Source organism: Bos indicus x Bos taurus, chromosome 13 (genome assembly GCF_003369695.1).
Source record: "Bos indicus x Bos taurus breed Angus x Brahman F1 hybrid chromosome 13, Bos_hybrid_MaternalHap_v2.0, whole genome shotgun sequence".
NCBI classification, from domain to species: Eukaryota; Metazoa; Chordata; class Mammalia; order Artiodactyla; family Bovidae; genus Bos; species Bos indicus x Bos taurus.
Genome location: NC_040088.1, coordinates 18,928,857 through 18,956,725, shown reverse-complemented (window position 1 = coordinate 18,956,725; position 27,869 = coordinate 18,928,857). Strand labels below are relative to the sequence as shown.

The window sequence follows — 27,869 nt, the reverse complement described above, 5'->3', positions numbered from 1 at the left end:
TAGCACTGACTGTGACATGGCTCGTCCGTGAGACTGTAGCTAGAAAGTAAAGAGAGTGGTGTTTTTGTCTGATGTTCTATCCCAGAGCCCAGACCACATGCCTGGGACATGGAGGTCCTCAGTAAGTAGGTCCTCAGTAAAGACTTACTGAATGAACAGATAGATGGAAACAAAGTTGATGTTTAGGAGGCAGAGCCAATAGTTCTTTGGTAAAAGACAATGTGGGCCAAGGAGAGGGAGGAAACCTGGGTCATAAGAAGCTTCTGGTTTGATGCCATAGCCTGGCATAGGAATCTAGCCAAAGGGTATTGAGCATACTGTGATCTGAGATCAGGCATTGCTCTGTAGGAGCGTGAGGTCCAGAAAGTCCTGAAAGGGGAACGGGACACTTGACTAGTGACCTGATAGCATGAAATGCCTGGTTTCAGGTAAAACTTGAGTTTGAATCCTGCCACTTATTAGCTTTGTGGCTCTGGATAGTTATTTAACCTCTCTGAACCTCAGTTTCTTCATCTGCAGATTGGGGATCATAATTCCTACCTTGTGGGGTTGTTGCAGTCTGGAGTGCCTGGTACAGTGCCAGGTATATAATAAATGTTCTAATAATAGTAACTGTTGTCATTTTGGGGCTTCCCTGGTGGCTCAGTGGTAAAGAATCTGCCTGCCATGTAGGAGACTCAGGTTCGATCCCTGACTCTGGAAGATCCCCTGGAGAAGGAAATGGCAACCCACTCCAGTATTCTTGCCTGGGAAATCTCATGGACAAAGGAGCCTGGTGGGCTACAGTCCATGGCGGGGGTGGGGGTGGGGTCACAAAAGAGTCAGACACAACTTAGCGACTAAAACAACGTTATTGTGGTTACTATAATTATAGTACGATTTATAATTCCATAAGATGTTATAGAAAAACCCAAATGAACTTTTTGGCCAACGCAATAGAACATCTCTATTAAAAAGTAGTTTATTTTTGTGAGTCTGGATCTATGTCCTGTGATCTGTGCTGATCTTAGCTTGGCCCTCTGTGCCAACGAGAATAAATCTCCTTCATCCACAGCCATTTGGCTTTTTAAAGACAGTCCTATCCCCTGCAGCCCTCCCTTCTCCAGCCTAAACATCCCTCATCTTTCCTCCTGGGCTACAGTTCCTATGAATGTCTGCCTCACTTTCCTGACCACTCTTCCTCAGTCATGCTCTAGCTTGTCCCTGTCTATCTGCATCTACAGGGCTTCCCCATGGCTCAACAGTAAAGAATCCACCTGCCAATGCAGAAGACACAGGAGACCCTGGTTTGATCCCTGGGTCGGGAAGATCCCCTAGAGGAGGGCATGGCAACCCACTCCAGTATTCTTGCCTGGAGAATCCCATGGACAGAGGAGCCTGGCGGGCTACAGTCCATCGGGTTGAAAAGAGTCGGACACAAAAGCAACTTAGCATGCGCTCACTGCATCTGCAACTTCTAGAACTGGACTTGGACCTACATTGTCACCCTAGATTATGACCTCAGCTGCCCCATCTCTTTGATCAGGAGCTTTGATTGTTTCTCATTCCAGTCCATGCTTCCAATTTTGATACCTTCCTGCCTGTCCCTTCTTTGTAGACTTTGCCTCTGACCTTTTTGATATTACCTTCTCACCCTCTGTGTTCCTGACCAAACACCGGATCTTAATCATCCCCCTGCTCCGTGCCTGTACAGTCTGGTTTGCCCAACCAGGTGTGAGGCTCCTGAACACCCCCAGGAGACACCCTGTCTTGGCCCATCCATCTCTCTCCTCCCCCATGGCCATCTCTGTTTGCTAAGAGCAAACGGCAGCACGCCAGTTGATCTGCTTCTGGCCACCTCCTTTGACACTTCTAATCTCACCACCGCCTCTGCTGTCTGCCGCTCCCTTCCCACTCCAGGCCACTTTTTTTTCTCCTTGTTATTCTCCACTCTCTCCTTTGCCTGCCACTACCGCTCGACGTCTCAGCTTCCGCTTCTCAGCTTAGGCTTCGCCCGAACCAAAATCCCGCCTTCTGGCCTGCGGACCAATCACGCGGTGTTGCTTGTGATCACTGCATCTCTCTCCGGCTCAGCCCAGCTATTTTGGTCTCCGATCGCACTCTGAGATCTTTCTCACTTTCCTGTGGGTTGACACCTCTTTCAGCACTTAAAGGGTGACAGACGTCGTCTTAGAGTTAGTTAACTGAGCTGTAAAGTTTAGAATTCTGACGTGGCTGGTGGTGGATTAATGGGTCCAGGTGTAAAAAGATGAAAGTTAGGTCATTCTGTTTAGCATTGAATGGGGCTTCTTTCCTTTAGCGAATTTTATCTTGTTTTGATTGGGACCATGGAGCCTGTTGCCTCTTCAAGCAAAGTCAAACCACAAAAGATGGAATTTCAGCAAATAGTTTTTTCAGCAACGAATCGATGCCATGGATTGTGCTTAGTGCTTTCGTGTGTATTACTCATTAAACCTCCCTAGATGAAATCCCTTCGTGGGTACACAGACAGTACCTCCTAGACCAACTGTTAATTCATTCCTTAATTCACTCACTCTGATTATTTATTATGTCAGGCACAGTGCTAAGTACTGTAGCAGATATAAAAATAAATATGACAGTCTCTGCTCCTTGGGAACCAATCTAGTGAGGAAAACATCAACCAACGGTGTGATACACTGTGGAAGTTGTGTTTAGAGCAGCAGAGAATTAAGCACTGCAGGGGGGAAGGGGGTTGCCCACTAGCTCTGCCAGGGAGAGCCTAGGAAGGTTTTCCAAAGAAGGTGACATTTCAGCTGGACTTTGAAGGATGAGTTTGCTAGCATACCTAAAGAGAATGGGCTCTGTTGGCAGCAGGAATAGCCTGGAAGTGTGAATGGGCAGAGAGTGTTCTGGATCAGGGATGACTGCAGTGTAGAAGACTTGCTTCAACGTCAGGAACTTCTGCTCAGAGAAGTCAGAGGATTGTCTGAGTCACAGAGCAGGTAAATAGTAGAGACAGGGTTAAACAGCGGAAGTTGTCTGGTCCCTAATGCGTAGTCTTTAGCCTCCCACCTTGTAATACACACACTCCCACCCGCTCACACACACACACACCAGGTCCAATCTCAATGACCCTGACTTAGAGCTGTCATTTGGCCAGACCTTTCTGCTCCCATGTCTGCTCTTAGGGGTCTGCCCCTGAGCCTGAAGATTGTCCCCAGTGAACCTGGGAAGGAAGCAGAACCCAGAGAAGGCAGATCCATTCCAGTGTTTGTCCATAACCTAGACATTGGCCAACGTCTGAGTACTTAGATCCTAACTCCCGACACTGCCGAGCTAGACCCTGTGACCTTCATAATAGCTCCTGCTTGGCTTCAAGATGCTCCTTGCTTGAATTCCCTGGTGGTTCAGATGGTAAAGAATCTGCCTGCAATGCGGGAGACCCAGGTTCAATCCCTGAGTCTGGAAGATCCCCTGGAGAAGGGAATGGCTACCCATTCCAGTATTCTTGCCTGGAGAATCCCTTGGATAGAGGAGCCTGGAGGGCTATAGTCCATAGCGTCACAAAGAGTCAGATACTACTGAGAGACTAACACTTTGCTTGAATATCCAAAAAAGGAGCTTGGTAAACCTGGTTGCCCTTTACCAACTAGGAGCTCCTTTCAATCCCCCCAAATTTTAGAAGAGAGTTTATGCCAAAAATTCTCTGTTCCCTGTCTCCTACAATATCATAGTAATGAGGACAGGAGGGGAGAAAATTGTCAAATTCCATACTAGCTTGAAGGCAGGTGCTCAGAAAAATACTCTGTTGACCAGTTTGTTGGAAGCTTCTGTCCAAAGTTCCCCGCCGGGACTTCCCCGGTGATCCAGAGTGATTAAGAATCGTCCCTCCAATGCATGGGACACAGGTTCAATCCCGATCAGAGAACTAAGATCCCACATGTTTCGAGGCAACTAAGTCTGCATGTGGCAAACCACAGAGCCCAGATTTTCCAAGGAGGATCTTGAGTGTCGCAACTAAGACCCAACACAGCCAAAAATAAATAATTTTTTTTAAAAAAACCTTCCCCTTAGTGTTTTTTTTTTAATAGTTCTTTAGCTATTTCCCAGACACTGTAATTCATCCTAATTGGATTTTAAGAGAATTAACTAATGGAGTCCACAAATAAGGAGGAATTGGATTTTAGACTGGTACCACACCTCTTTTGGGAAGGGTTTGAGGCAGTTTACAGAGTGAAACAATCTTTTTAAGTAAGATTTTTAAGGATGAAACACAACTTAGTGGTCAGAAAAATGAAAAAATAACAGCAACTTGCAAGCATCACCGTGTTCCACACTTATGTGATAAATTTGACCAAAAGATTCCCAGCAGAAAGGCCAAAGAGGAGAACCACTGGGTTACCCAATACGCATTTGCTGAAACCAGAAAGCACACAGAATCTCCTGTAGAGACGCCGTTTTCCTCAAGGTAAAGCTTGATGGAGAGGGACTGTGTTTGGTCTCAGTAAAGCCGAGTGACAGGGCGAAGAGAACGACTCCAGTCAGCTGTCAGTTCTCTGCACGCAGTGCTCCCGGTGCTGTGTGAGAGGTGGTCAGCCCCACAGCTCACCGAGAGCAGGTGGACACGCTGCCCCCCCATAGCACCCTCACGGTGGCTCTTGGTCCAGGGGGAGGGCAGGATAACCAGACTTCAAAAGGCAGAGAAGGAGTCAAAGACCGTGTTTTCCACCTTGATTTTACGAAAGGTAACAGAGACACCATCCAAGGGGATAATAAACGAGTCACTTTTGAGTGATTATGTCAGGTACGTTCGATCACTTCGGCTTAACAGCAATCTTGTAGAGGAGGGTCACTGTTTACATTTTACAGATAAGGAAAGTGTTCGTTGCTCAGTCGTGTCCAACTCTTTGTGACCCCATGGACTGTAGCCCGCCAGGCTCCTCCAGGAATTTTCCAGGAAAAAAGACTGGATTGGGTAGCCATGCCCTTCTCCAGGGGATCTTTCTGACTCAGGGATCAAACCCAGGTCTCCTGCATTGCAGGCAGATTCTTTACCATCTGAGTCATCAGGGAAGCCCACAAATAAGGAAACTGATGCTCGATTTGCCCAAAGGCACACAGCTGGCAAGTGATGAACTGGGATTCAACCTCAGAACTTTGTGCCTCTTTCCCATGATAGCGCCCTGTTTATCCAATCCAACAATTCTTCAATGAAGTTTCTGTGAAGAACATAATGCGGCCTTCTGGCTGGAAAGGGCTGAGTAACATGGTACAGGGATTTAATACTTTGATGACATAACTGACCTGGGAATAGAAGTTGGAGCTTGATGAATGAACAGGTAACTTGTCAGTTGCCCTGTCGTGTCCATTTCCAGATGGTTTTTTTTTTGGCTAATCCGAGACCATGGTCAAGTCACAAGTGATTCTCTGTGATTTGTCCACTTTGTAAAAAGATAATTAATAGTGTATCATCTCTCTCCACTTCCCTCCTTTCCAATCCTCTCCACTCATCACCATACTCCTCTTCCCCAAGTTCCCACCATTTTAAATACTGCTCAGAATGTGCCATGCTCTCCAGCACCTCCAGGTAATTGCACATATCCTTCAAGCCCTAGCTCAGGACTTCCCTGGTGGTCCAGTGGTTAAGAATTCACCTGTCAATGTAGGGGACATAGGTTCAATCCCTGGTCCGGGAAGATTCCACATGCCTTGGAGTGACTAAGTTCATGTGTCACAACTCCTGAAGCCCACATGCTCTAGAGCCCATGCTCTGCAACAAGAGAAGCAACCGCAATAAGCCCTCACACCGCAACTAGAGAGTGGCTCCCGCTTGCTGTAGCCAGAGAAAGCCCATGTGCAGCAACAAAGTCCCAGCACAGCCAGAAAGTGATTAATTTTAAAAAGATTGAGATACCACCACCACCTGGAAGCCTCCCCCGAGTTCCCCTTGCTCCCCATCCCCACCCTTCCATGTGAATAACATGCCCCCTACTTTGTTCTTCTATGGAACTCTACACATCTGATTTTTAGTGCTGTATTTTCATGATGGGTTTATTTGTTGGTCGGTGAGCTCCTTATTCGTCTTTGCATTCCAGGAGCCATGCACAGTGCCTACTAGGTAGTCCATGCCCGGTAATGTTCATTAAATGGACACAATGATCAACTACTGTGTCAGGGGATCCCTGGGCACCAGATATGGAGATGAGTAAAACATGGACCCTTCCCTGGAGGAGTTCAGAGTCTCATAAATACAGTAATGATTGGAGCCCAATATTACAAGAGGGCTTCCCTGCTGGCTCAGTTGGTAAAGAATCCGCCTGCAATGCAGGAGATCCCGGTTCGATTCCTGGGTTGGAAGGATCCCCTGGAGAAGGGATAGGCTACCCACTCCAGTATTCTTGGGCTTCCCTGTGGTTCAGCTGGTAAAGAATCTGCCTGCAATGTAGGAGACCTGGGTTTGATCCCTAGGTTGGGAAGATCCCCTGGAGAAGGGAATGGCTACCCACTCCAGTATTCTGGCCTGGAGAACTCCATGGGGAGTCGCACAGAGTCAGACACAACTGAAGTGACTTAGCAGCAGCAATATTCCAAGAACTACACTGTCTATAACAGGGGATTTAGGGAATACAGAAGAGGGGGAAAGTACCGGGCTAGGGAGTGAGGTAAGTCTTCCAGAGGGAAGACTAAGGTCTTCCTTAGGGAGACTTCCTAAGGGAAGACTAAGCCTAATTTATAGGCTTAACCTTAAAATAATGAAAGATTTTTGCCAAACTAAGAAGTATGCCAGGCATACAGGGGGAAAACATACAAAGGCATGACAGAGATTCAGCACTGGGGGAAGCACAAGAAGTATTGAAACCCTGTGCCAAAATTTAGAATGAAAAACAGGTTGTAGATCTCTGATGAAAGAGTAAAGCTGTCGCTCTCTTGGGGATGTTTTAAGACTTTATTATTCTGACTATTTTGTTCTTAATCAGTCAGATGGATTTCATCACAAGGCAGTGAAGATGTGACAGCCTCCTTGGTGAAATAAATAATAACTTATTTATAGTTTCTGGTCTGCCTCCTTCCCAAAATGATTTGATTTGACTTGTCATAACAGACACAGCCACAATAAGATGTTCATATAGAAACAAAGAAACAAAATTATGAGGACTTCCCTGGTGGTCCGGTGGCTAAGACTCAGCGCTCCCAGTGCAGTGGGGAATGCAGGGGGCCCAGGTTCAATTCCTGATGGAAGAACAGACCCACATGTTGCAACTTAGAGTTCACATGCTGCAACTAAAAAAAAAAAAAGATTCCATATGGCCACAATGAAGATGGAAGATCCCACGTGCCACAACTAAGAACTGGTGCAGCCAAATAAATAAATAATATTTTTTAAAAAGAAACAAAACTGTAGATGGGAAGAGCATTAATACAGCTTCTTAAGGTCTTTTTTCTTCATTTGCTCACTTGGTGTTCAAGATAATCTTCTGAGGATGGGCGGCAGTTTCCATGTGACTTAGAGACGAGCGTGTACGTGCACTCTCTACGGGACATGCTTGTGGGCTCCATAGATGCACGGATGTTTTCTTCATTTTCCAATTAATGCCACAGATATTTCCCGGTCCTCTAATTTCTAGCTGGTCAGTGAAAATACTCATCTTTACTTTTCCAACCTTCAGATTCATTGTCTGAACTTCTTCATCCAAGCTACTTTCAGATTCTCTTGCCCTTTTAAAGTTTATCTCCTTTTTTTTTTTAATGACTCCATGCATAACCCTTAGATAAGCACAGAAAAAAGAAGTCCCCCATGATATTATAACAAAGGCTAATCACATTCATTCCTTTTTTATTAAAATTTTTTTTTACATTATTTCAGGCTTTCAAAAAAGTTTTCAAGAATGGGACAAAGAATTCCTAAACACCTTTCACCCAGATTCCCCATCTCTTAACATCCTACCACATTTTTTTTTCCCCTCTCTCTCCTCTCTCTTTCTCTAATTTTTTCCCTGAATCTGTTAAAGAAAATGTTGCAGACTTCATGCATTGCATCCTTATGTAAGCTGAAACACTTCAGTGTATATTTCCTAAAAGCAAAGAATTCTCTTACGAAGCTATATTATTTTTTATGTGTGCCCTTCTAGACTTTTTTCTATGCTCATATTTATGTAGTTATATATAAATTAATACCCTGGTTTATTTTGTTTCTATTTATTAATAATAGCTTACTTCTTTGGAGGGATTAGCAATGAAGACTGTAGATAATTTCATTATCTACAGATAATCTATTATCTACAGATAATTCTACAAAAGGTTCCTAAGGCAGACTCTGTCTCTAGATACAGCGGGTGTCTGGGGAGCTCAGTGTTCATCAAGTCACTCTGCTTCAGAGAATGGACTGCTCTGGTCCTCTTGCATGTCTAGTCAGTGGAAACCACTGAGTACATGGTAAAGAGACGGGGTGCTGGAAAGGCTAGAAGGCATTTTAATCTTTATTCCATAGCCAACAGAAATTCAACGGAAGCTTGATAGCAGAAGAGTAAGCCAACAAGAGCTGTGTTTTTTGGAGCTTCATTTGACAGCATCTGCAGGAGGGAGTGAAGGAGACAGAAATCAGAACATGAGTCCTTTAGTCCCTTGGGTAAAATGGTCCCTAGTTTCAAGGGCAGATGAGCCTTCCCCGAATGATGCATTCTTTTCTTTTGGCGTGTCTTTCAGAACTGGTTAAAGTCCTATGGCTATCTGCTGCCCTATGACTCACGGTCATCTGCGTTGCACTCAGGGAAGGCCTTACAGTCAGCAGTCGCCACGATGCAGCAGTTTTACGGGATCCCCGTCACCGGCGTGTTGGATCAGACAACAATTGAGTAAGATTTGCACAGGACATTGTGCCTTTGAACTTCTCAGAGTTACGTTTGGGTTCACATTTGTCATGGCCTCATCTGTATACCCTACCCATTCTACCTTCCTATCTCCCACTCCTGAGTGTCAGCTGGAAGGGCATACCCCAAGGTGCCCTCTCTTACGTGAGCTGGGGATGTGTTCTGCCGTAAACTTGCTGTGTGACCTTGGACAAGACTCTTGACCCTTCTGGGCCTCAGTTTCCCTATCAGCACAGTAAAGGGTTTGGTTATAGGTGGCCTTAAATCTCCTCTGATTCTAATAACTTGTGGGTCTGTGAGTCACCCTTCTGGCATCCCTGAGATGTACACATCTCACTAGATACAGGAAATTCTAGAATAATGATGGCAAGTCTTGTTCTACTTTTCCCATTTATTAAACATTTGCTGAATGTCTGCATGTGCTGGGCAGTGGGCTTGGTCCTTTGATCCCTGTGCTCCAGAGGCTCCCCATTTAGTGAAAAACACCATCAGCTAGCGCTGCTAGTCTAGAACTCAGAAGGAAACACTGAATCTCAGGGAGATACTTAAGAGATAATGACAAGTAGGCCAAACCACACAGATGGTTTTATACTCAAGGAGAAGATAAAGAGGAGGGAGAGAAGAGTTACGAGGGTGGAACCCCCAGGGGAAGGAGCCACCTGAGAAGTGGAGGAAGCCCGGCAGGGATACCATGGCCATTGTGGGGGGCAGGGGGGGATGGTCAGCAGGGTCAGCTGTCGAGGTGGTCAAACAGGAGGCTGAAAGGTGTCTGCTGAGTTTAGTAACAAAGAGGGCGTTGAAACCTCCGTGGAATGATGGCAGCAAAGTCAGATTGCGATACGGAGGAGAGGTGAGGAGTGGCGATGGCAAACATAGGGGCAACTGTCAAGAAGCTGAGCAGTGGGAGTTTCCTGTTGATCCAGTGGTTAGGACTCCAGGCTTTCACTGCCGTGGCCTGGGTTCAATCCCTGGTTGGGAAACTGAGATCCCATAAGCCTGCCCGCCCCCTCAAAAAAAATGCTGACAGTGAAGGAAAGGAGGAATAGATGTGGCTAGAGAGGGATGAATTTTTATTTAAGATGGGAGAGAGTTGAGTTTTTTTTGTCTCCAAGGAATAGCCATGAAAGTTATTAAAGCTATTTAAGAAAAGCCGTTACTGACATGTTTACATTGCTGTGTTTAAAATGGATAACTAACGAGGACTTACTATATAGCAGAGGGAAATCTGCTCAGTGTAAGTGTGGCAGCCTGGACGGGAGGGGAGTTTGAGGGGGAGAATGGATATGTGTATATGTATGGCTGAGTCCCTTCGCTGTTCATCTGAAACTGTCAAAACATTGCTAATCGGCTGTACCCCAATACAAAATAAAAAGATTTTTTAAAAAAAGACATAAAAAGGAAAAGCCATACTGCCAGGAAGGCACGGCCAAGAGCTTGGAAAGAGTTTCCTCGCGGGGGTGGGGGTGGGGGTGGGGGGTTGGGGGAGGGCGGTGGGGGGTACCCGAACTCAGGTGGAAGGAGAGAGCAGGGCTTAGGGAGGATGCAGGCAAGTAGGTGGCTGGCAGAGAACAGGAAATGCAGCCAGTGGTGGATCCAGGATCAATCCACCCCTTGGGTGAGTCACTCCTTGAGGTAATCATCTCTCTAGGTCTCAGCTTGCTCATTTACTGAAGGGGTTGGGGGAGGGAGGGGGGGGATGGAGGGGAAATGTTGGATTTTGACTCTCCGATTCTAGATACCATTATTCTAAGCCTCAAGCTTTCAAATAAAATTTGGTGAGTCTGGGGTTTTATGATCCCATAGTCCCGTAAGAACATTTCCTGTGCCTCAGATCCTCTGATTGTGAGGTTGTAAACCCCTGAGACAATACACTTGACGGCTCCTGTGATGCTGTGAGTGAGTGGACGCCGTGGGCCTGCGGCCTGGGGAGCCCGGCCCTTTCCAAGCCGAGGTTATTTTGAGGGCTTTGCTCAGGCCTCATGGCAGCGCCTCCTATGGCTGCAGCACTGGTGGCTCTGCTGAGGCACCACCTGGCCCTGGGTTTCACTCTGTTCCAGAAGCCCCAGGCCCGCTGGACCGGATTCAGGGAGTGGCAGGTGGCAGCAAGAGGAGGAGGCGGAGGGAGGGGGCTGGCGTTTCCCACTTGCCGCTCTGCTCTGCACCCCTCTTTGTAGGAAGGAGGGTGGGGTTGGGGGGCTCTGTTTTGGAGGCACAGGAAGGGAGAAGGTAATTAATCCCAGACCTGAGTAGGGAGCGTGTTTGTGGGGAGAACTTGGAGACCTTCGTTTCAGCTCCAGCTTTGTGAGCTCGGGTGTCGTTGCCTCTCTCTGAGCTGAGAGAGGTCTAGCTCCACCTTGCTGTAGCAAAGGTGCCTCCTGGGTCTCTTCCCAGGGACTCTCAGTGAAAGGAAGCTAGATCAGCCCCTCAGAGGATTATTTTTGAGTGTCTGCCTTGGGAAGTGTCACACATTATTCACTCCTTCATTCGTTCAACAAACATAGCTCCTCTAACCCAACCTAGTGCTAAGCAGAGGGAAAAAGAAAAGAAAAACCCCAACTTTTGTTTGTTCAGGTACATTAGTTGAAAGTTCATTTATTCATTCAACAGAGTCCCAGTCCTGCCTCACCCTAACCCTAACCCAGTAACTTGAATTTTGCAAGTTACTGGTGTTCTCTGTGTATCTTTTGCCTTGTCTGTAAAATTGGGGTCAGTCATTTCTGATTACTTCACAGAGTTGCTTTGAGAACCAAATTTGTTTTTTTATTTTATTTTAATATTTATTTATTTGGTTGTGAGGGTCTTGGTTGCAACACGAAGGATCTTTAGTTGGGGTATGGGGAAATTCTTAGTTGCACCATGTGGGATCTAGTTCCCTAACCAGGGAACAAAACCAGGCCACCTGCATTGGGAGCCCAGAGACTTAGCCACTGGACCACCAGGGAGTCCCTCAAATTAATTTTTTTAAAAAGGAGAATGAACACTGAAAATTATACACATTTATATCAATGCCTGTTATCGTCACTATTTAGTCTTTTATTATTAATTTTTGAGTGTGGACATTCTAGGTGAGGTAGATACAAAATGAGTGGGACCTGGTTAAGTTCCTCAAGGGGCTTTTAATATTTGGTTAAAATATTCTGTCTCCTTTCCTCTCTATTGCCAAAGGCAACTGCTTTCAACCGCTAGAAATGAGGAAATGAGGTCAGACAGTTTCCCCGCAGCGATCTCAATCTCTAGTTCAGAGAGCTGGTCATTAGGGCGACAAAGGGACATGAGATGCAGGGTGACCCTCCCAATCAGCCATGATCTTTTAAATCTCCTACCCGGGCCCCTAGTTCACATCTCCAAAGAGGTCCCAGGCTCACTGTTCCCTAAGGCAACTTAACTGATAACAGTCATCAGGATTTACTTAGCTCCTAGCACAAGGCTAGCTTCTAAGGACAGGATGATGAATATGACTCATTCCTGTCCTCAGAAAATTTACTATTTATTCGAGGCAATAAACTAATAGATTCCAAATCACAGTACAATGTAGTTAAGTGCTGTGGATAACTACACTCTAAGTTCTACAGTTGTTCAGCCACTTTTTGAACATCTGGAGTAATATAAAATTTACTGTTTTCCAAGCTGTGCCTTTTTGCCATGGGCTAGTTCTCATTCATTCATTCAACCATCACCCTTGAACACCTCCTAAATCAGGCACTGTGATGGCACTGGGAATACAGGCAAGGTTCCCGCCCTCATGGACCTTAGAATCAGGTAAGAGAGACAGAGGATAAACAACAAGCTAATATAAGATGTCATTTCAGGCAGTGATAAAGGCCATGAAGCAAAATCAAGCTGGGTAAACAGTTAGAGGTGGGATAGTGGGGGGAGGCTATTATTTTAGATAAGGTGGCAGGGAAGCCCTCTTGGAAGGGGTGACATTTGAGTGGAGACCTTCATAAAGTAAGGGAACAAACCGTGTGAAGAAGAGCATGGCAAGCAGAGGACACAGCAAATGCAAACACCCTGAATTGGAATGACCTTAGGATGCTCAAGGCACAGAAGGGAGGCCACTGGAGCTGGAGCAGAGTGGACGTGAGGAAGGGGATAAGGTGCCTGGTAGAGGGGTGATCGCAGATCATGTGGGGGCTGTGGGCCAAGGCGAGGAGTTTGTTTTGATTGCTTTTAAATATGTAATTACTTGACTGCTCTGAGTCTTAGCTGCGGCACTCGGGATCTTTAATCTCCATTGCGGCATGCAGGACCTTTACTTGCTACGTGTGAACTTTGTAGTATGTGCGATCTAGTTCCCAGACCAGGGACCAAACCTGGGAGCGTGGAGTCTTAACCACTGGACCCCCTGGGAAGTCCCAAGGTGAGGAATTTTGATTTTATTCCAGGTGATTGGTAGTTTTAAAGCAGAGAGTGATGTGATCTGATTTCACACACAGAGCATGTCCACAGGCACTCCCTCCTTGAAGGCTCCGCACAAGCTAAGACCAGGGAGAACTGTAATTCTCGCATTGCCAATGAGGAGGCTGAGGCTCACATTGATTCAGTCACTGGCCTGGACTCGTGCGATTAGTGGCAGAGTTGGAACTAGCAAGCCCATGTCTTCTGACTCCAAGTCTGTCACGCAGCAGTGCTTCTTCGTATTCAGTTAGGAATGAATGAACAGACGAACAATCGATGGTGTTCCTGTTGGGGACCCCATCAGAGCCAGGGGCCCAGAGTTTAGGTTGTGTGCACGTTGCCATTCAGCTTGGGACCAGGGATGCTGCAGTGCCTTCCTAGAGTGTCCAGTGGCCACAGCGTCTATGTGGATGTGTGTCCTCTCTCTGCCCAGGTGGATGAAGAAACCCCGGTGTGGTGTCCCAGATCACCCACACTTGAGCCGAAGGCGGAGACACAAGCGCTACGCCCTGACGGGACAGAAATGGAGGCAGAAACACATCACCTACAGGTGCCTCGCCGCCCCCTCCTCCCTGGCATCGGCTCCACCCTCTCTCAGTCATTTCCTGGCCTGAGTTTCTGAAGTTCACACTGTCGGAGGGTCTGTGATCAGGGCCTGGTTCTAAGAGCCTATGACTTTGTCTTTCTTGTAGCATCCAGTGATTGCTGGGTCTCCAACTTCAGGTTTGTTTGGTCCTTTAGGGGCTGATGAATTATGTTCTGTTTAGATTCCTAGCATTTTCAGTTACGGAAAGTGGGATATGACTTGTCTGATAACTTTCACCTGGGCTAAAGAACCGTGGCTGAACTCATCCTCCCTACCACTGCTTGCCAAACCCCACTCCCTCTCATCTGGATCCCTTCCCCACTTGGCCTGATTGATGGACTTCAGCTGAGATTCCCAGCATAGAGTTCCAGTTGTTTCTTAAGGACTGTAAAGAGCTGGGGGCTGAACTGCAACAGCGTTATCCCTTTTGGGGAAACCACGGGCAAAGCAGGAGCAGGCTCCAGGTCAGACCAGTGACCACAGGCAGGGATGCTGGAGCCCATCACAGGCGATGCAGACATCTGGATTCAGATGGGGTGGATCCAGGGCCAGGCATAGTACAGGCTTGGCTGCGCCCTGGTTGCCACCTCTCAAGTCTCTGATTCCATCTCAGGTGGATCCCCTGGGTTCAGGAGTAGGATCTAAGACAGAGATCTTCAGAGTTGAGCTAAGGGTTCTCCTGGGGCTTCTCTAGTGGCTCAAACAGTAAAGAATCTGCCGGCACTTCAGGAGACTCAGGTTTGATCCCTGGGTCAGGAGGATCCCCTGAAGAAGGGAATGGCTACCCACTCCAGTACCCTTTCCTGGAGAATTCCATGGACAGAGGAGCCTGGTGGGCTACAGTCCATAGCATCACAAAGAGTCAGACAGGACTGAGTGACTAACACTTACTAACTTACAAGGGCTCTCCTGTTCACAAGCTGTAGAGGCCAGAACAGAATTTTTCAGAAATCTGACAAGAGAAGGAAACTTAAGAAGAATCTGGGTTAGAAACCGGATGGACTCTTAGAGTCCTCCAGAAGAGGTAGAGTAGATGAAGAGAAAGAACTGGCTCCTAACTGAGCTCTGACCTTACCTTATATCCTGCAACCTCTCTGGGCTTCAGTTTCCTTATCTGTAGAATGAGTGAATAGTCCTTGCCCCAGGTGTTCATGGGACAGAGCAACCAGAAGTGGTGATGCTCCATCAGGGAGAACCATGCAATATGGATACAGTAACCCCACATAACTGATTCAATCAGATGCCACCCTATACTAGCTTCTGGGTAGACAAATAGTAGTAGTTGGGGCCAAAGACTTAAAAAACGTTTTCAATTGCAGTATAATTGCTTTACAATGTTGTGTTAGTTTCTGCTGTACAGCAACGTGAATCAGCTATAGGTATACATATCTGGGCTTCCCAAGTGGCTCATTGGGTAAAGAATCACCTGCAATGCAGGAGACATAAACAGAAACAGTTTCAATCCCCGGGTCGGGAAGACCCCCTGGAAGAAGGCATGGCAACCCACTCCAGTATTCTTGCTTGGAGAATCCCATGGACAGAGGAGCCTGGCAGGCTACAGACCATAGGGTCACAAAGAGTTGGATACAGCTGAAACAACTTGAGCACACACACATATATCCCCTCCCTCTTCAGCCTCCCTCATCACACCCCTCTAGGTCAGCACAGAGCTCCGAACTGAGCTGCCTGTGCTATATAGCAGGTTCCCACTAGCTATGGTAGTGTATGTACATCAGTGCTATTCTCTCAGTTTGTCCCACCCTCTCCTTCCCCCACCCCCTTTCAAAGAAAGGGATGTTCCACTAAACTCTCTACAGTGTAAGAGTTTTTATAACATTTATAAATGTACATGTTTTATGTATTGGGAGAAAAACTTAAAAATTAGGAAATGCCATGCACCAACTTGATTTTTTCCTACAAATTCAACATAATCTTTTTCAGAGATCAAATACAAAAACACCGAGTAAAAGGCAGGGCGAGGACCCAGAGCCTTGTCTACCCAGCCTCTTCCTCAATCCCTGGGCTACCTCAGCAGAATTCTAGGCCCACACAGCTTCTCATGTTCCTTTTAGCTCTGCTAGTCTCTAATTTCCTGTCTGTTCCTCCCTGTGGTTTCTCCCCTCTCTCACCAGCATTCACAACTACACCCCAAAGGTGGGTGAGCTAGACACTCGGAAAGCTATTCGCCAGGCTTTCGATGTGTGGCAGAAGGTGACCCCGCTGACCTTTGAAGAGGTGCCATACCACGAGATCAAAAGTGACCGGAAGGAGGCGGACATCATGATCTTCTTTGCCTCTGGTTTCCATGGCGACAGCTCCCCATTTGATGGAGAAGGGGGATTCCTGGCTCATGCCTATTTCCCTGGTCCAGGGATTGGTGGAGACACTCACTTTGACTCAGACGAGCCGTGGACGTTAGGAAATGCCAACCATGATGGTAAGGTCATGAGGGGACCGGGGATTGCTTGGCTGTCAGGAAAAGAAGCCCTGAGGAGGAGCTTGGAGGATTCCATAGTTGAGTTACCTGGTTTCCAGAGATTCTTGTCAAACAGCTGAGAACCTAAGAGGGTGGGAACTGTGGTCAACACTCGATCCACTGGAGCAGGGAGATGAGTCAGATCACTTGGTTCGTGGTCTAACTGAATGGAGTCGGGAGGAAGTGTAGGCCATGACTAAGAAGATAAAGGAATGGATCAGAGACTGGAGGAAAAGGTTAAATGGGGATTAAAGCTGAAAGTGGTAGGCTCTGGCCTGACTGATGAAGACTTCAAAGGCCACACTGTGGGAAGACATGACTGAGTCACCCTTACGTCGACCTCACAGGTGAATAACAGGCCCTGTAATTACTCTAGCATCTTCTGTGTAGGAGTAATAACAAGACTCCTCAGGTTGCAAGAGTTCCTCGTCAGTATTCACTTGTAAGTCTCTTGCTTAGTAAGTAGGCAAGTGTACATCATTATGCCCATTTTAAAGATGAGTTTGAGGCTCATATGGCATAGCTAGTAGGCGGCATTGCAGGGACTCAACTAAAGCTCAACCACCTGGCCACGTGACCTGGGTGAGTCGTTCACCCTCAGTCTCCTCATTTATCAAATGAGAGTCTGGATTAGGTGACCTCTTCTGACTCTAATAGAACATGACGCATGTGTTTGAACATTTAAAAAAGACACTGCCAAGGAGACTTCCCTGGCAGTCTAGTGGTTAACAGGGGCACAGGTTCGATCTCTGGTCGGGGAACCAGGATCCCACATGCCACACGGCGTGGCCAATTAAATAAATAAATACAAATTTTTTAAATGTAAATAATAAAAATATGAAAAAGACACAGTCTCTGCCCTCTGGAAGTCCAGAGTGGAGTGGGAAAGACAGATGTGTACAGAAGTCACCCTGTCACAAGGCGGACTATACTGAAGGATGTAGCAGAAGTACCAAGAAAATCAGTAGGAATCTAGAGGGAAGAGGGACAGAGGATTTGATTTGATTCTATTTTAGATTATAATAGGTTAGAATCAGGATGTTACTATTCTAAGGTCTATGTCAAATATTTTCCACATACTATATAATATGTATATGTTATTATTATTATCCCCATTTTACAGATAGATAAACTGAGGTGTAGAGAAACAGTAAGTAACCTACTAAGGTCCCTACTAAGGGCCCACAGTTGCTGAATGGGGAAATAAGGCTTCAAACCGGGTGTGTCGACTCCAGCTTAGCCACCATGCTGTTTCCATGGCTCTCCCACTGTAGGGCATACCAGAATCACCTAGAAACTTTTTTTATGAATTCTGATTCCAGGCTGCAGGCCCCTGACCTCTTGCCATTCTGATTCTCTGGTTCTGGGGTCAGGAATTTGCACGTGAGAATTTGCATATGGTCTCATAAATTCCCCAAGGGCTTCTGAGGTAGGCATTCAAGGAGCACCATCTTAATCTGCAGTTTCCCTAACTTGCCTGATCATAAGAATCAACTGGGGGTTCTTATTATAAATGTGGATTCCCAGGCCCTTTCCCTGGAGATTCCGATTCTTAAATTTGGGAATCCTTAGTGATTTCTTTGTCCTTGGTGATGCTTCAGGCTGAGAGCAGCCTTTAAATGCCCATTTCCTCAGAGGCTGTGTCTGCTGCAGACCACCTCCTTGAAAGCTTTTCATATCCTTGCATAGATCAGGGACCCGGACTTGGCCTGCGTGTCAGAGGGTGATCCACAGGGTGGCCTGGCCAGCGCTATGAAGCCGCTCGTTCTTCCCTTGCCCCTCCCCTCTTGTTCAGTCCTCTTCCCATCCAGCTCCATCCCCTCTGTCCAGGCATTCCTTCCCTTGTGTCCTCAATGTGTTTCCTGGCTTTCCAAACACCTATTCTTTATCTCCTTCTTATTCTTGGATCAGTGTCAACCAGTCAGCGGTCTGCGCTCGCTGATAAAGTGTGAAGAGAGGAGAACTAACAGTTTTGCCTGCCCATTATGTGCCAGGCACTGCTAGCTGATAACGGTCAGAGCCCTGAGAGAGATAAATGAATGATTAAAGACACTCTTCCTCGGCCCTGCCCTTCCCAGCTCTGGGTGGACACTTCTACAATGCTCCTTGCTGGTGGAGACCTTGGGCCAGTCCCCAAATCCAGAGAACTTCCAGGGGTGCGTGTGGGAGGAGTGGATGGGCACCATCCTGACACCCTCTTGTCGGTCCCACCCCACTGTCACCCACAGCCAACAATTCGGACAGAAATTCCAAGACAGCTCATGTCTTCTTTGGATGGGAGTCAAGACTTTGCTCTGGAAAACCAGGCATGAATTATACAGAGGCAGTTCATAACCCCGGTAATAGACTGCTAGAAACCAGAATGCAGCCATTGCCTAAGGACAGCCTTTGGAAGGAGACGAAAGGAACCAGGATTGATTGAGCACCTGCGTGTTATCTCGTTTAATTTCTGCATAAACTCAATGAGGGCACTGAGGGCAGCTTCCTGGGAATTTTTTGTTTGGTGGCTTTCTTCTCTATTCTAAATTTCTGTTAGGAAAAATTTCACGCTCACAAAGTAGGAAGAATGATAACAGGAGCCCCCAGGCACCAATCAGCCTAATCCGGCAGTTATCAACATTACATCAGTACTGATTCATCTACCTTCCCCCTACCTTGATTTTTTTTTAATATATATTTTAAAGAAAATTTTAAATACAGTGTCATTGTATCTGTAAATACTCTAGTACTGGACTGGCCAAAAATTTCACTTGGATTTTTCTGTAAGATGTTATGGAAAAACCCATTTGAACTTTTTAGTCAACCCAATACATACCCCTAACAGATTTTTTTTCCTTCTTGCTAAAAGACATTTCTTTCTACAGTAGGTCCTCGTTGATTACCTGTTTTAAATATAACACCATGTACATGTCAATCCCAAACTTCCGGTCTATCCGTCTTCCCACTCTACCCCACTGGCAACCATAAGTTCATTCTCTAAGTTCTAAAAGTAAAAAAAAAAAAAAAGTGAAAGTGTTAATCACTCCATCGTGTCCAACTCTGTGACCCCATGGACTGTAGCCCGCCAGGCTCCTCTGTCCATGGCATTTCCCAGGCAACAATACTGGAGTGGGTTGCCATTCGCTTCTCCAGGGGATCTTCCCCACCCAGGGATAGAACCTGGGTCTCCTGCATTGCAAGTGGATTCTTTACCATCTGAGCCACCAGGGAACCCCCTGAGTTCTAAGAGACTATTTTTAACACGACCACAAAATTATGATCAAACCCAACAACATTAATAATAATGTCTTAAAATCCAATACCAAAAATAAAATTTAAAAAAATCCAATACCCAAAAATAAAATTAAAAAAAATCCAATACCCAATCTGTTCATTTTCTCGAATCACCTAAAAATGGCTTTTACAGTTGTTTACTTGCATCAGGATCCAAACAGCATCCACACATCATTCATGGTTGACACGTCTCTTAAGACACTTTCTATTACCAGTCACCTCGCTTTTCTCGTCCCTGTACCTGTTGAAGAAACTGGGTCATTTGTCCTGAGTATAGGCATTAGACTCAACTAGATTCGGGTTCACTTTTTTTTATATATAATTGTTTCTTTTTTATTGGAGTATAGTTGATTTACACTGTTGTGTTAGTTTCAAGTTTTCAGCAATGTGAACCAGTTATACGTATATTCACTCTGTTTTAGATTCTTGTCCCATATAGGCCATTACAGAGAATTGAGTAGAGTTCCCTGTGCTATATGGTCCTCATTAGTTATCTGTTTTATATATAGTAGTGTGTACATGTCAATCCCAATCTCCCCACTCTTACCCCTTGGTAATTGTAAGTTTATTTTCTACATCTGTATCTCTATTTCTGTTTTGCAGATAAATTCATTTGTACCTATATTTTGAAGATTCTACATATAAGCAATATCATGATACTTGTCTTTCTCTGACTTAGGTGCACTCTTACCATATCTCTCTTCCCTGTCTATCCTGAATATCAATAATTAGATGTTTAAAAAACAAAACAAAACAAAACAAAAACCCTGCCTGCCAATACAACAGAGGTGGTTTCGATTCCTGAGTTGGGAAGATCCCCTGAAGGAGGGCAGGGCAAGCCACTCCAGTATTCTTGCCTGGAGAATCCCATGGACAGAGGAGGCTGGCGGGCTATAGTCCATGGGGTCACGAAGATTCAGACACGAAGTGTCTTAGCAGGTACACACAATAATCAGATCAACAGGCCTGGCTGGATTGACTCTTCCGGAGAGAATGCTCCCCAGGTGGCACTGGTCCTCCCTGTTGCATCACATTTGGGAAGCATGTGTGATACAGGCTGTCCCACTCCGAGTGACATGAAGGCTGAATGGTTGGTACAGGTGTGTCAGCCTGACCCAACCATTATAAAATTCACCCAGGGGACTTTATTTTTAAAAGGTTGCCTAAGCCCTAACTGCTCAGTTGTGTCTGACTCTTTGCCATCCCATGGAATTCTCCAGGCCAGAATACTGGAGTGGGTAGCCTTTCCCTTCTCCAGGGGATCTTCCCAACCCAGGGATTGAACCAGGGTCTCCCGCATTGCAGGCGGATTCTTTACCAGCTGAGCTTGCTCCTTGGAAGAAAAATTATGACCAACCTAGACAGCATATTTAAAAGCAGAGACATTACTTTGCCAACAAAGGTCGGTCTAGTCAAAGCTATGGTTTTTCCAGTAGTCATGGATGGATGTGAGAGTTGGACTATAAAGAAAGCTCAGCGTTGAAGAATTGATGCTTTTGAACTGTGGTGTTAGAAAAGACTCTTGAGAGTCCCTTGAACAGCAAGCAAATCCAACCAGTCCATCCTAAAGGAAATCAGTCCTGAATATTCATTGGAAGGACTGATGCTGAAGCTGAAACTCCAATACTTTGGCCACCTGATGCAAAGAACTAACTCATTGGAAAAGACCCTTATGCTGGGAATGATTGAAGGAGGGAGGAGAAGGGGACAACAGAGGATGAGATGGTTGGATGACATCACGGACTCAATGGACATGAGCTTGAATAAGCTCCAGGAGTTGGTGATGGACAGGGAAGCCTGGCGTGCTGCAGTGCATGGGGTCGCAAAGAGTCGGACACAACTGAGAGACTGAACTGAACTGAACTGAAGCCCTAACCACAAACTTCTTAATCAGAATCTCCTTCACCTGTGCATTTAGAAGGTGCTCCTGGAGAACCACTCCTGAAATGTGTGCTGCTGCTGCTAAGTCGCTTCAGTCGTGTCCGACTCTGTGCGACCCCATAGACTGCAGCCCACCAGGCTCCCCCGTCCCTGGGATTCTCCAGGCAAGTACACTGGAGTGGGTTGCCATTTCCTTCTCCAATGCATGAAAGTGAAAAGTCAAAGTGAAGTCGCTCAGTCGTGTCCGACTCCCAGCGACCCCGTGGACTGCAGCCTACCAGGCTCCTCTGTCCGTGGGATTTTCCAGGCAAGAGTACTGGATTGGGGTGCCATTGCCTTCTCCACCTGAAATGTGTAGATGATTCTAATTCCCCACCTCTTCAGAGTCTGTGTGAAAGGCAATCTGGCCCACCACACCTTTAAGCTAAGTTCGGGGAGTCTCCCAGGCACCCCACGTCTTCATCTCTTTCCAATGGATCAAGCAGTGAAGTCAGCAGAGGAGACTGGGAGGGAGCCCAGCCCTGGAGAAGGTGACAAGACCGGAAGAGTCACAGGGCCAGCCCTTCACAGTTACTGTAGAGACCGCTCCTCACCCCGGGAACTAGACTGGCAGGGCGGTAAGGAAAGGTTCGTTTTGAGTGGTTAAGTTCACACAGGCAGTGGCAGAAGACTAGAGCAGAAAGCCAACAAACCAAAAATTCCCAGGAGGGGAACTTCCCTGGTGGTCAAGTGGCTAAGAGTCCACGCTCCCAATGCAGGTTTGATCCCTGGCTGGGGAACTAGATCCCACGTGCCACAACTAAGCAACTAAGATCTGGCATAGCCAAACAAAATAAGCATATTTTTTAAAAAATTCTCAGGAGGCTGAACTTACGCCCTCACTGAGTTTCTGTGGAAATTAAATGAGATAACACACAGGTGCTCAATCAATCTTGGTCCCTTTTGTCTCCTTCCAAAGGTTGTCCTCGGGCAGTGGCTGCATTCCTGTTTCTAGCAGTCTATTGCTGGGGTTATGAGCTGCATCTGGAAAGTTTATGCTTGGTTTTCCAGAGCAAAGTTCTGACTCTTGTCCAACGAAAACAGGAGCTGTCTCACAACCAGGACTCTGAATTTGTAACAGTCGCCCCAGTTGGTTCTGCTGCAGGTCATCCAAAGACTGCATCTGGAAAAATACCGATCATTCAGCATGCGTCTGTCCTAGCCGCTGTCACCTTACCTTGCCAAGAACAGAGCTTTCCCTCAAGGAGCTCACAGTCCTGGGGCAGAAGAGAATGCACTCCTGGCTGTGATGGAGGGTGGAAAGAGGTCAGGGCCATCAAGATGGTACAGGTAAACTGCTGGGAGAGTGTAGAGAAGGAAGCACTTGCTGCCAGTTGGGGAAATCAAGGAAGGTTTCCTGGAGGATGTGGCTGAACACTGAAGGAGTATGGTTGTTCCAGGTGGAGGGGACAGCACTGGCAGAAGAATAGAGGCGAAAGGAAATGCTGTCCCATTCTGGAGTTCTTGCCATGTGGCGATGGTGGTAAAGAACCCATCTGCCAATACAAGAGACATGAGAGATGCGGGGTTCCATCTATGGGTCGGGAAGATCCCCTGGAGGAGGGCATGGCAGGCAACCCACTCCAGTATTCTTGCCTGGAAAATCCCACGGACAGAGGAGCCTGGCAGGCTATGGTCCATAGGGTCCCAAAGAGTAGGACACGACTGAAGCAACTTAGCACATACCATTTTGGGGGGTGCAGGAGTCAGTGAGATGGGACTGACCAAAGACGGAGGTGCTAAGAAAAGGGAAGGAAGCTGAGATCAGGTATACTGGAATGGCCGAGTAGACTGCTGGGTGCTTGCTAGGAGGCCCAAAGGACCTGAGCGCCCAGCTCAAGGGAACTCTCCCTGTTGAAGAGACGTTGCAGCTCAACGTGACCCTGATAATTAACCGCGATAGTTCCGTGCCTGGAGGTGGTGTGAGCATTTGTGTATACCTTGCCACTTTAATCTTCACCCCATTTTTATGATGAAGGTACCATTAGTCCCCTTGTTCTACAGATGAAGAGATTTAAAATGTCACACTGCTAGGACAGGGCAGAGCCAGGATTCCTGGCAGTCTGCCCCCCAGGGACGCCACTTCTGACCACGCCACTTCTCTGCCCCTTGCCCTCTTGGATGGTGAAGGCCCTAGCCGCCTCCTGCTCATTAAGCACGGGGGTCTTCTCCATCCCTCTGCTTTTCCCCTCACAAGCTCCAGGAGTTCTCCTGCCCCTCTTCTCTCTCCTTCCATCTCCCCAAGCGTCCCCCGACACTGAACAGGTCTCTCGGGTTTCTGTGGAGTAGTATGCCCGCTCCCCCGACACTGAACAGGTCTCTCGGGTTCCTGTGGAGTAGTATACCGGCTCCCCCGACACTGAACAGGTCTCTCGGGTTTCTGTGGAGTAGTATGCCCGCTCCCCAGCTCTCCCCTGCCATTTTGGTCCCTGGAGCAAATCCACAGGCCCCTTTCCTTCAAGACTTCCTCCTTTTCTCTGCCGAGACCTGGCACAGAGGCTCATAAGGTAATAGACACAGGACCAAGGGTTAGAGGCTGGCCAGGTGCTCAGGCTCTGCTCCCTGGTTGCTAGCTGAGGACACCCTCCCACCCCCACCCACCGAGGAAGAGCCCGGTCAAGAGACCGAGGCCCGAACAGCTTGTCCCAGGTTGTGGAACAGGCCAGGAGCAGAGCCAGGACTGGACCCCAGGAAGCAGAGCTGCCTCCCGCTGGCGCTAGCAGCCGCCTTTGTTTGGGATGGAGCTCAGAGATGAGCTCACCCTTCCCTGCTGCCAGAGGGGCCAGGACCTGAGGAAGCAACTGGGGGCGGCCTGGCCTCCTCATGCCAGCTTGCCCTGCCCCAGCAGAAGGCCAGCCCCAGGCTCTTGGCCAACCTTGCCCTGATCTCACCCATCCCCCTTCGCTGAAGGCACCGGTGGCATCAGCAGCGCGGCAGGCAGGCACGTGTGCCCCAGAGGGCTCTTCTTTCTCCCCAAGACCTTACCCAGGAAGGCCAGTCGCAATCCCTGGCCTCCTCTGGCCCTCGGGGGGCCCTCAGCCAGTGGGTGTAGGGCAAGTTGACCACTGACACTGGGGCCGGAGTGGGTGCAAGGAGTCCTGAGCACCTCCTGGGCTCCTAGCAGCCTCCCCTGCACTTCAAGGTGGCAGGAACGGGCTGTGACATGCCTTGAAAGTGAAAGGGTTAGTCGCTCAGCAGTGTCCACCCCTTTGCGACCCCAGGCACTGTAGCCCACCAGGCTCCTCTGTCCATGGGATCTCCCAGGCAAGAATACTGGAGTGGGTTGCCATTCCCTCCTCCAGGGGAATCTTCCAAAGCCAGGGATCGAACCCACGTCTCCCACATTGCAGGCAGATTCTTTACCATCTGTTAGGGCTGGGCAATAGAGGCAGGGCTCAAGGGACATTCAACTGCCAGAGGTCGAGGCCAGCAGGAGTCTGTAACTGGACATATATGAGTCAGAACTGTTGATATGCCAGCCTGCTCAACTTCCTGCCCCTTGGATTTCTTTCCCAAAGCCAGGGCAACTTCATCCTCGCAAAATCAGGCCCTGCCCAGTCCCAGGCTTGATCAAGACACTCAGGGGAGTTGACTTTAAGAGGATCTGGTTTCTGGAACCCCAATGGCTTCATGCTTCATTTCTGGTCAATGGGCTTGTTCTGGGGACCAAGCTTCTGCCTTTTGAATGGTAACAACTGTTGTCACGTGTCTTTTCCTATCCAATCCTCTGACAGCCCTTCCGGGTAGATATGATCTCCCCATTGTACAGATGAGGACACTGAGATTCAGGAGGTAGACCTTCTGGGCAAGTTCACAAAGCTGGGGGTGGGGCGGCAGGTAGAGCTGGAAATGAACAAGTCCTGTCCTGTTCTGGGGCCCAGCTCATGACCACTCTGCTGTGTTGCTGCCTCAGCTTCACACTGGGGATCCCACATCCCACTTTCAGCACATGGACCTTGTTGTTTGCACAGGCATCTGAGTCCCTGCGTTGATCTTGACCTCAGGACTGAGAGCGGCTGTGTGACCCAAGCCCCGCCTACCCCCGGGTCTCTGAAGATGACGGCCAGCCTGCCGCCCCAAGGACTCCCCTCTGCCCGTCCGCTCCCTCCTCCTGGCACAGGCCCTTTCTTACTTCCAGACAGACCCCTCTGATCTCCCCGCCTCTGGTCTAATCACCCACTGATCCTTCCTCCGACTGCGGCGTGATTACATCATGCCGCCACCCCCACTCCTGCTCAAACCCCCCGCGGACCAAGAAGCCAATCCGAATTCCTGCGCGGGCATCACAAGCCCTGCCCGCCAGCCGGCTGACCTCATCTCCCTCTGGCCCTCCCCTCCTGCTTTGTTCCAGGGCCAAGTAGAATGAAACTGCTTGTCCCTGGACCTTGTTTACAGGCGTTCCCTCTGCCAGGAAGGCCGCCCCCACCCCTCTTCCTCTCCTTCCCACTGAATCCATTCTCCTGACTAACTTCTTATCTTTATAGGCTTACCTGAAGCTTCACCTCTGTGAAGCTCTCCCTTGAACATCTTCCTTCCAAGTGTCAGTAACTTCTCCCTCCTCCCCAGAATCCTCACCTGACCCCTGGAGACAGCTATTGAAGCACCTGGAACACTAATTTCACTTATTTTCTTTTCTCTGCCCCTACCCCTGCCACTGTATGGAAAGTTCTGGAAGGCAGGGACATGTCTTGATTTCTCTGTATGGCCCAGTGTCTGGCACAGGGCCTGAGACAAAGTTTATGCTGGGTGTTGCTGAAGTAATGGGTTGACTGCCTCTGACACCTAAGTGGGCACCCTGGGCACCTCCCCATCTCGCCCTCTGCAGGGAATGACCTCTTCCTGGTGGCTGTGCATGAGCTGGGCCACGCGCTGGGCCTCGAGCACTCCAACGACCCCAGTGCCATCATGGCGCCCTTCTACCAGTACATGGAGACGCACAACTTCAAGCTGCCTCAGGACGATCTCCAGGGCATCCAGAAGATCTACGGTGTGTGGAGGGGAGAGGGGCCACCCTTCTCCCCTCGAGGCTGGGCTGTCACTGCCTGGGCGGAGGGGGAGGCTGGGGAGCACTGTGGTCTCTGACCACTGTCTGACCGTTAGAGACCTGTGGTGTCTTTGCTTAACCAGAGAGGGCAGGGCTCCCCACCTCCCTCCCTGAACACTTGGGACACCTAGGGGAGGGTCCGAGCTGCCACTTGGAGGGACAAAAGTGACGAGCGGGCCACCCATTCCCCCTCCTCCACTTACCTTCCCTCCACGCACCTCCCCTTACCTTCTGCAGTTCCCTTTCAAGGGGTCCCACCTCAAGCCAAGAGATTCACACGTACACTCAAGAAATGGTGGTGCAACAGGATGAGTATTATCACCAGAGCTTTTTGCTTAAACAAGAAAAAAAGAAACTAGGCTGATACCTGGATGAGATTTGAGGGGCCTGCTACCATGCCCCCCTCCATGCTCTGTTCACACTGGTGCAGGAAGTTCTTGTTCTTGTCCAGGCAGTTGAGACAGGAAGACCCGTTTATGAGAGCAGATGCATGTCCGTATAGTACGACCCCCACAGATCCCAGGATGTGAGGTGTGGAAGGAGGGCTCCGTCTGGGGCCCTGAGGACCTCACAGAGGAGGTGGCCTCACCCAAAGCCTGGAGGATGGGTAGGATCTCCATAGGTGAAGCCGTGGAGGACTGGACAGGTGGTGGGGACTGCAAGGTGTTTTGAAAATAAAATGGACTGTATTTGCTGAGAGTAGACATGGGGGTAAGGGGATGGATTATGCCAAGGTTTCTGGGTTTTATAATCACAGAGCAATGGGACTGACTCCTATCACTCAGAGATCTGGGCTGGGATATTGATTTGGGATCTTTGGTGTTCAATATGGTAGCCACTAGCCACATGTGGCTATTTAAATTCATATTAATTAGAATTAAATAAAATTAAAATTTCAGTTCCTCTGCCACGCTAATAGTCAGTCATTTCAAGTGCTCAACAGCCTCACGTGGCTAGAGGCTGCTATACAAGACAGTGTAGATACAGAACATTTATGTCATCACAGAACGTCCCATGGGACGGCTCTAACATCAAGGGTCTTTACAGCCGTGAACCTAGAAGAGATCACAGAGGGCAGTGATTCTCAACTTGGCCTCCCATTGGAATCATCTTGGGACTTGAATTTTAAAAAATACTGTTACTCAGGCTTCGCCCCCAGAGATTGGATATTAACTGGTCTGGGGTGCCTTCTGAACATCAGGGTTTTCAAAGTTTTCCAGGTAATCCTAATCCTTGCAGCCCAAGTTGAGAAGCACCTAGGGACCGAAACAGAGAGACGAGAAGAGGGCCCACGGCTGTGCTGACCCGTAGAGCAGAATGGACGAGGAAAGGCTGCCAGCAAAG

The 27,869-nt window shown here is 48.0% G+C and overlaps 1 protein-coding gene across 1 annotated transcript in view; it reads left to right on the top strand.

Annotated features, from left to right (window-relative positions):
- The window catches only part of MMP24 (matrix metallopeptidase 24), a 70,302-nt gene that overhangs the window by 32,383 nt on the left and 10,050 nt on the right, over nt 1–27,869 (top strand). The window contains exons 3-6 of the mRNA XM_027558099.1: nt 8,665–8,813; nt 13,660–13,776; nt 15,945–16,249; nt 26,307–26,468. Coding sequence (XP_027413900.1) covers nt 8,665–8,813; nt 13,660–13,776; nt 15,945–16,249; nt 26,307–26,468 — 733 coding nt within the window. The remainder of the gene's footprint in view (nt 1–8,664; nt 8,814–13,659; nt 13,777–15,944; nt 16,250–26,306; nt 26,469–27,869) is intronic.